This window comes from Gymnoscopelus microlampas, assembly GCF_963454915.1.
Source record: "Gymnoscopelus microlampas genome assembly, chromosome: 8".
Taxonomy (NCBI): domain Eukaryota; kingdom Metazoa; phylum Chordata; class Actinopteri; order Myctophiformes; family Myctophidae; genus Gymnoscopelus; species Gymnoscopelus microlampas.
The window spans coordinates 29,817,275-29,826,164 of record NC_139945.1 but is presented as its reverse complement, the minus strand read 5'-3'; the positions used below and the strand labels follow the sequence as shown (position 1 = coordinate 29,826,164).

The 8,890-nt window shown below is 42.0% G+C and overlaps 2 protein-coding genes across 2 annotated transcripts; both read left to right on the top strand.

Moving 5' to 3' along the window:
• Window positions 1–303: 303 nt before the first annotated feature.
• On the top strand, window positions 304–3,720 carry LOC311050982 (C5a anaphylatoxin chemotactic receptor 1-like). Its single transcript, XM_084065281.1, has 2 exons — window positions 304–330; window positions 1,462–3,720. Exon 2 carries the CDS (start codon window positions 1,474–1,476, stop codon window positions 2,530–2,532), a length of 1,059 nt encoding a protein of 352 aa, XP_083921407.1. The 5' UTR covers window positions 304–330; window positions 1,462–1,473; the 3' UTR covers window positions 2,533–3,720.
• A 1,501-nt stretch (window positions 3,721–5,221) lies between these two features.
• On the top strand, window positions 5,222–8,395 carry c5ar1 (complement C5a receptor 1). The gene is made up of 2 exons (XM_084064322.1): window positions 5,222–5,279; window positions 7,082–8,395. Exon 2 carries the CDS (start codon window positions 7,090–7,092, stop codon window positions 8,080–8,082), a length of 993 nt encoding a protein of 330 aa, XP_083920448.1. The 5' UTR covers window positions 5,222–5,279; window positions 7,082–7,089; the 3' UTR covers window positions 8,083–8,395.
• The last annotated feature ends 495 nt before the right edge of the window (window positions 8,396–8,890 follow it).

The window sequence follows — 8,890 nt, the reverse complement described above, 5'->3', positions numbered from 1 at the left end:
ATTAGGGTAAAGGTGGGGAAATTACTTCTAAAAGAAGTAGCAAAAGAGGGATTACCTCTTGATTTACGGATTGTAGCTTTAAATGGGGCTAAACACACATGGGTGATATGTTGTATACTTATAGTGTTGAAGCACTACTGCTGTTTGGTTTGCATCTACTAATGCCTTCTCAGCGGTTCCTTTATCTGCAACACATCTTTATATCTCAATGAGCAATATCCAAGGGGGCGTGTCGCGTGTGTTCTTTGTTTAAATGTTTCTAAACAGAAAGACAGTTCCCTAATCTCTGCAGTGCTGTGCGGAACCAACATCAAGACTACTTTGGAAGAAGTAAGTTAAAACATTAAGAATAAGACTTCATTTGTTGTCTTTTAATTTCTGCATGACTCAATGAAATGATTGTTTATAAAACACAAATACTTTAAAGGGGCTACACCATGAATTTCATTTTTTTTTTAGATTTTTAGTATTTTTTGGGCTAAAAAAAAAAAAAACTAAACTAATATCTGGATGTTTTTTAGGCTTACAACCTGTTTAAAACGTATTAGGGGGCAATATTTATATATAATATATATGTTTTTAATTCATGGTGTAGCCCCTTTAATGTAGTGCCTTTATGTGGGAGAGGTATTATTGAGACATAATAGGAAAACTGAAAGGTTTGACACGATATAAAGAAAAGGCTGGTCAGTTTGATTTTAAGGCAACTGTAGTATTATGGCCACTACATGCGCAAATGTAGTATTTAGCACTACATGCACAGATCAGATGTAGTGTTTAGTTCATTTTTATTGTATTTTTATGCAGCTGAGGGCCATGTAAAATTACCTATTGAGAAAGGTAACCGATACATCGACAATTTGTCGATATATTGGTCCTCACTAATGGTCAGTCCTTACTGCGGGGTCAGACTCCTGCTGCAGTGTGCATTCTAACAGCGCAGTTACGATTGCGCCAGGGGAGCAAGTGATTCGTCTATAGGATGGTCTATAGGTGTCTATAGGAATCTATAGGTGGATTCGTCAATAGGATGGTGCTATTTCTCTCTACTTTGCATCTCAGTGGCTTAGCTTGATAGCTTGAAAATGTACCTGCTGATTAAATTATCAGTAGCCATTTCAAGTTAATGGAAAGTACAGCATTTCTATTCCCGTTGCATTAGTATGATCAAACCGTATAGCCATGGTTGTTGCATCAAGGAAAAATAGAAGTTTAAAATCTGGTGTGAAAACCTCACTGATAAGATCATCGTTAAAAACATTTTTTTTACTAAAATGTCAAACTATCCACAGCCTGCCACTGAGACATAAGTAGACTGAAATGGCACCATCCTATTAGTTAACATGAGGATAAGCCTTTCACTTGAAATGAAGTGAAATTACTAAAACATCTTACAACACTCATTTAATGTAATAGTAGAACCTTTCATGCCATTTTACTAACACATCTTTTTTCAATAAGACAGCCCAAATCATGGAAGACTTCAACTACGATGACTACGACTTTACGAATTTCACTCACATTAATGTGACATTTCCTGACTTCACAAGACCTGAGATTCAACCATTCCAGATAGTGCTACTATTAAGCTACGGCCTTGTCTTCCTGCTGGGAGTTCCCGGGAATGCCCTGGTGGTGTGGGTGACCGGCTTCCGGATGACTCGCTCTGTCAACTCGGTGTGGTTTCTCAACCTCGCTGTGGCAGACCTCCTATGCTGCCTCTCGCTCCCGCTGCTCATGGTGCCTCTGGCCCACGATAACCATTGGCACTTTGGTGAGGTGGCCTGTAGCCTGGTGAAGGGCCTGTTCTTCCTAGTGATGTACTGCAGTGTCCTGCTGCTGGTGGTGATCAGCTTGGATCGCCTGTTGCTGGTTTACAAACCTGTGTGGTGTCAGAATCACCGGCGGCCCCGGCAGGCGTCCGTGGTGTGTGTCGGTGTCTGGATGCTGGCCCTGCTCGCCAGCATCCCCGAGTTTGCGCACAGCGAGCAGATCAAAGCTGGCGAGGATCAAAGATCAAAGTGGGAGTGCGTAATATCGAACACCCCAGAAAGCGCCTGGGTCTTGACCTCGCTTCGCTTCCTGTTTGCATTCCTGTTGCCTTTCCTGGTGATTGTGGTCAGCCACTGGGTGGTGTACATGAAGGCAGTGCGAGGGGGCTCATCTAGTAAGTCCAGCGGGGCTCGTACCAAACGTATGGTGAGGGTGATTGTAGCCGTAGCCATGAGCTTCTTCCTGTGCTGGCTGCCTCTGAACGTGTTGGACTTCATATTACTGGGGACCCCTCGATCCTCTGATGAATACCCCAGCATCTACCTGACACATACCTTGGCGGTCTGTCTGGCATACTTGAACAGCTGCATCAACCCGTTGCTCTACGTGTGCCTTGGCCGCGGTTTCAAGGAGACCATGGGACGCTCCCTGCGCAGCGTATTCAACTTCATCAACGAGGAGCCCTCCACTGCCAGGCCAAGCATCACCAATAACAACTCCAAGAGCACGGGAACCAGTAATTTCATGACTGTTGTCTGATGTATTAGTCAAGTAGGGCGAGGGGAAGGGAGACCTCGATTAGCTTATACCCACTCAGTGTGTTAAGCATATGATAACTGGCATTCATCAGCATTCTGTACAAATCATTTTATACACATTTTAGACTCAATCCAACAAGAAACATGCACTAACTCAGGGGTCTTCAACCTTTTCAGGCCAAGGACCCCTTAGCTGAGAGAGAGATGAAGCAGGGATCCCCTCTATATTGTATAAAATTGTGTTTCAGATTAACTTTTTTTTTTTACTTGGTCTGCTCTTTTTTCCCTCTACACCTATATACCCCTTTGCAAAAAATAGCAGATCTACAAGCACACAACGCCTCGCAGCGCGAGGCAAGTTCTCCTCAAAAAAGGGATGCTAGGGTTCAAGTGGTTAATGCGAAAAAGGAAATCATATCACACAATAATTTGGCGGACCCCCTGTAGTAGCTCTGAGGACCCCCTAGGGGTCCCGGACCCCCTGTTGAAGACCCTGGCACTAAATCATTGCATTTCTGTTGGTGTGTTCATTGGGGAACTTCACAGAGTTCACAGAGTTGCTTAAGTGATATCGGCACTCATCAAATTTCCTGTGTGTATGCCTCTGTGGTGTGGGTTTATGCCTTCCACAACGGCTACAATATTGCACAATTGGCTTAGTTTAGTGCACGTGCACACTGTCCTCCTAAATATAAATACTTAGGCACCGCCTATTTATATCAAAACCTATGATAAATATCCAAATGGCAACCGCATAGTGCAAAAGGCTTTTAAAAGGCACTGGACTGTGATTTCTTTTGGCCAAGCGGAGTGCTTTCAAAAGTGAGAATGTCTGGAGACTGCTGGTTCAACCTTCTGCAACAGTTTAAATTGCACCTTGCCTCTTAATAGGCTTTATAACACAAGCTTTTTTTCCAGAGAGAACTCCTGGACGAGGTTGGAATATGCCCCACTGTCGGGATAGAGGATGTCATGTCTTTAATTTTCCTCAGATAAAGCGTTCCAGAAACCTTTTATTTTGATCAGTCTGACTCTGAACACACCCTGTGTGTGATGTGTTCTATTTCCTCAAGTCTTGTGAAATGTAAGTTGTGAAATCACTTCTGTTTTAGTGATCACCCAGTGATTCCCCAAATCACAACAATGCTATATGACTGATGGCTTTTATTGTTTAATAAATAAGTTCATTATGAAATCTTGTCAAGAATTCCAATCACTCTGCGTCCACACACACTCACACACAACTACAAACAATATTTTGGAAATAACGATGTTCAACATACTGTATACGATTCTGTTTTAGTTCAAGACAAACCCACAACCCACATGCACTTTTACATTGTCTACACATGCACCCACCCTTAACAGTGCAAACTCGGCTGCATCAGATCCTGAGTATCAGCAATATGATAGACACACATAAATGCTTCCCATTTCAGTATGTGAAATGTGTAATTTACTACAAATACTGCATTGCAGTTGTGTGCGTCCACCAGCCAGTTGCACTATACATCCATGTCTGTCCAAAGTCTAAATTCATCAAATATATAAATACATACAGTAGGTTATTAAACAAATACGTTGAAGGAATTTAATAAAACATATATATGTATGTATGTATGTATGTATGTATGTATGAATGTATGTATTTTTTTGGTGAAATGTAAGTTAACATGTGTGTTTGATGAGCTCACATTGACCTTGTCCTTTGACCGCCAAATTCTGATCATTCATGAAGAAGTATTATTGAATGTATTGAATGCTATGATGACTGATGGACCACAATAGAAACAAGCCCCCTGGGGTTTGTATTATCCTTTTAGCATTGTTTTGTTGCTGTACTGCCTCCTGGGGGTCGCGACCCACAGGTTGAGAACCACTGTTCTATGGGATATGTCTATGATTGCATGTTTCCATAGTTGGTGACTTAAAAAAAACCAAAAAACAATCCACGTAAGGTAAAGATTTGCAGTGATTTTAAAACAGCTAACCTAACCACAACCTCTTTGTGGCTTATTGCATTAATTTCCTACAGAGGGATTATGCATGACAAAGACCTGGCTGTATGTAACATATTGTATGTCACAGAAAAAGTATCATAATAAATAAAGCACCAGTGGTGGAAAAAGTACTCAAATGTTTTACTAAGTAAAAGTATCAATACTGCAATATAGAAATACTCTGTTACAAGTAAAAGTCTGGAATTCAAGATTTACTTGAGTAAAAGTACAAAAGTATTGGCATCAAAATGTATTTAAAGTACCAAAAGTAGAAAGTACTAATTATGCAGAATGTCCCATTTCAAGTTTTCAAATGTATACAAATCTTTTGAAAATTGTCGATCTACAAGCTCACAATGCTTGGAGATCTGGAGATCTGCTATTTCTAAACATTTTAGTACTTTTACTTTTGGTACTTTAAGTACATTTTGATGCCAATACTTTAGTACTTTTACTTAGTATTGACACTTTTACTTAAGTAAAACATTTGAGTACTTTTTCCACCACTGTTCAATACATCCCCAGCTGTTTCTTTTTATGTAACATGACCTTTATATCTCAATGACCATACTGAGCAATATGCAAGAGAGAGAGAGAGAGAGAGAGAGAGAGAGAGAGAGAGAGAGAGAGAGAGAGAGAGAGAGAGAGAGAGAGAGAGAGAGAGAGAGAGAGACAGACTGAAAGGAGGGACAGTTTCCTTATTTCTGTAGTGCTGTCTGGGAGCCAAAATCAAGACGACTTTGAAGCAGTAAGTTAAAACATAAAAACTATTACTTAGTTTATTGTCTTTTGTTTGCTGCATGACTAAATGCAATTATTCTTTACATTGGAAAAATACTTTAACATAGTATTTTAGTGTATTTGGGGCTGGACTGGCAAAACTTTGTTTAATTGAGGAGTACTGAGAGGGTTTTTAAAGGCTGTCAGGTCTGATTATTATTTTTTTTATTCTTCTTAGTGAGGGTAATGTAAAAAATACTTATTGAAAAAGGTATTAGGAACCATGTTGTTTTTCAGTTTTATTTCCAAACTGTATCCACGAGTGTCACAGGGGAAAGTTATGGGCATCACTTACTGTTCTGTTGTCGGTAATTCAATTCATTTGAGGGATCAAAATCAGTCAACAACTAGAAAAAGTGCTCCTCGGAGCACACGTCTCTGCCAGGTCAGGTGGGCCAGCAATGTTGATAGAATATGAAAAACTCGGACAGATCCGTCTTGATCACATGACTATAGAGATAATGTGTACCGATTTGTGTGATGTTTGGACAAACTCTGTAGGAGTAATAAAAAATGTGTCGGCCTCCTGGTGGCGTTATAACAGGCCAATCTGAAAAAAGTTGGGGCAGAGGTTCTATTCTGGCCTCCAAGGAGTGTGTGTGTGTGTGCAGTTTCACATCGTTCAGTCCAACGAACAAGGCTACTGCTAAGAGCAAACGTCAAGAGCCATTGATCATAAATTTGAATCAGCTGTGTGGAGGGAGATCTTGTAGAATAAGTAGGCAAACTGATCCTTTTTAAAAAAAAATTCTGTCAGGTTGTGTTCCCATATTATTGTTGACTGACACAGATCACTCAAATTAATTGAATGACCTGCAACAGGAAGCTATGCCCATAATTCACGCAAGGCCTCGTGGGACACTGGAGACTTGTGGATATCAGTCCTCACTAATGCACACTAGGGGACAGGCCAGGGGTCGGCAAGTCAGTTTGGTTAAATGGTGGGCCAGACACATCATTTAGGACCTGGAACATGTGACAAACCAGCTTAAATACAATAATAACTATATTTTTACATAAAAATTAATACCTAAGATATGTGTGTGTTGATAGAAATGCATGTGGAATCAAATGTTACAGGTGCATACAGAAATGCTTGTGTAATCATTTAGTGCAGGCCCCATCCTTGACTTTGAATGAGTCACTTGTTCCAAGTTTAAAAAATAACATTTTATCTGGAGACAGGCAGTCATACTTCTTTTTGAACTAAGGTGCTCTTTATGGTTCAAGGTCTCTACTTAGAAAAGAGAGAAACAGTGTATTGTTTAAGGCATGTGAAACACAGTTGGTTAGTTTATTTAAAAAAAACACATCATTCAAAGAGTGCAAATATGAACTATGCGTTCAACTATGCGTTCAACCTCGCGGTTTCATCAATACAAAGCCATTGCTATCCATATCTTAACTATGTGGGACTGTCAGTTAGATATTGTAAATTATTTTCAAAATAATTTGTTGGGACATATTTTATCACTGGTGGGCCAATTCTAGCGAATTTAGAGAATGCTAAAATAGAAGTCATGGTTGTTGCATCAAGAACCACGGCTAGAAAAAGGTTTGAAATCTAGTAAGATCATCGTAATCAAACTTTTTTTTCCCTTCTTTTTTTTGTTAACCACAGAAATGGCACTATCCTATAGTGAACATTAGGATACGCCTTTCACTTGAAATTAAGTGAAATAATTAAAACATCTTACAATACTCATTTAGTGTAATTGTAGAACCTTTCAGTCATGCCATTTTACTAACATTTTTTTTTCTATACGACAGCCCAAATCATGGACGACTACTTTGAAGGCTTCAACAGGAGTTTCACTCACATTAATGTGACATTTCCTGACTTCAGAAGACCTGAGATTGAACCGATCCAGATAGTGCTACTAATCAGCTACGGCCTTGTCTTCCTGCTGGGAGTTCCCGGGAATGCTCTGGTGGTGTGGGTGAGCGGCTTCCGGATGACTCGCTCTGTCAACTCGGTGTGGTTTCTCAACCTCGCTGTGGCAGACCTCCTATGCTGCCTCTCGCTCCCGCTGCTCATGGTGCCTCTGGCCCACGATAACCATTGGCACTTTGGCGAGGTGGCCTGTAGCCTGGTGAAGGGCCTGTTCTTTATGGTGATGTACTGTAGTGTCGGGCTGCTGGTGGTGATCAGCTTGGATCGCCTGTTGCTGGTTATCCGACCTGTGTGGTGTCAGAATCACCGGCGGCCCCGGCAGGCGTCCGTGGTGTGTGTCGGTGTCTGGATGCTGGCCCTGCTTGCCAGCATCCCCCAGTTCACGTACAGCGATCAGATCACAGCTGGCGAGTTGAAGAGGGAGTGCGTAGTGTCGTACAGCCCACCAAGCGCCGCCTGGATCATCACCTCGTTCTGCTTCCTGTTTGGATTCCTCTTGCCCTTTCTGGCGATTGTGGTCAGCCACTGGGTGGTGTACAAGAAGATAGTGCCAGGGGGATCATCTAGTAAGTCCAGCGGGGCCCGTACCAAACGTATGAAACGGGTGATTGTAGCCGTAGCCATGAGCTTCTTCCTGTGCTGGCTGCCTCTGTACGTGTTGGACTTCATAATGCTGGGGACCCCTCCATCCTCTGATCATGCTCCCAACATATACCTGGCACATAGCCTGGCGGTCTGTCTGGCATACTTAAACAGCTGCATCAACCCGTTGCTCTACGTGTGCCTTGGCCGCGGTTTCAAGGAGACCATTGGACGCTCCCTGCGCAGCGTGTTCAACTTCATCAGCGAGGGGCCCTCCACTGCCACGCCAAGCTAGCCTGATTATCAGCCTGAAGCTGCGTGGAGCTGCAGTCTGACATTGGCTGCAGTGTCCGCGATTACCAGGGGGAGGGGATTCGAATTTCCCTAAACCAATCACAAGAGATCCACGGATCCGCCTACATCTGACGTCATCGCACAGCTTGTTTTAGCAGATATTCGCTGATTGGCTTGTTGTTAGACCACTCCCACCTCCGACTCTGATTTGACAGGTTTTTCTTCGACCGTGAAAAGCCATAGGCTCACATTATGACACCAGACCAAGAGGAGCAGTCCACTCAGAGAGTGGGCGGGGTCTATGGTCTGGAACCAGGCTAACGCCAAGCATCACCAATAACAACTCCAAGAGCACCAAGAGAATCATCAATGAATCAATCGTCTGATGCAGAATCGTTGAAAGAGAGTTACGACCCTATTTGATCTCACTAGGATGCAAGCACCGTTATGAGGATTCAGTGTTTGGAACTAAACAATACAGTAGTGTTGTTGTGATTGCCCCGAAGGCAAGCGTTACTTCCGCTTTGTTCTTGCTGTTATCCTTGAACACACCTAAACAAATTCCAAATCAACTGTAAGTTGGTTTTGGAAAAAAAAATTGAATTTTGAATATTATATGAATATTCTTTGTTTACAACGGAAAGCTATGTAGTGTCGATAGTCTCTCTCTCTATCTCAATAGCTCTCGTCTGATGGAATAACCCCCCCCCCATCCTCAGCATTCTGAACACTTGATTGTTATACATAACATTTTTGACTCAATCCAGCAAAGTTTGCAAATCACTGCAGTTGTGTCGGTGTGTTCATTT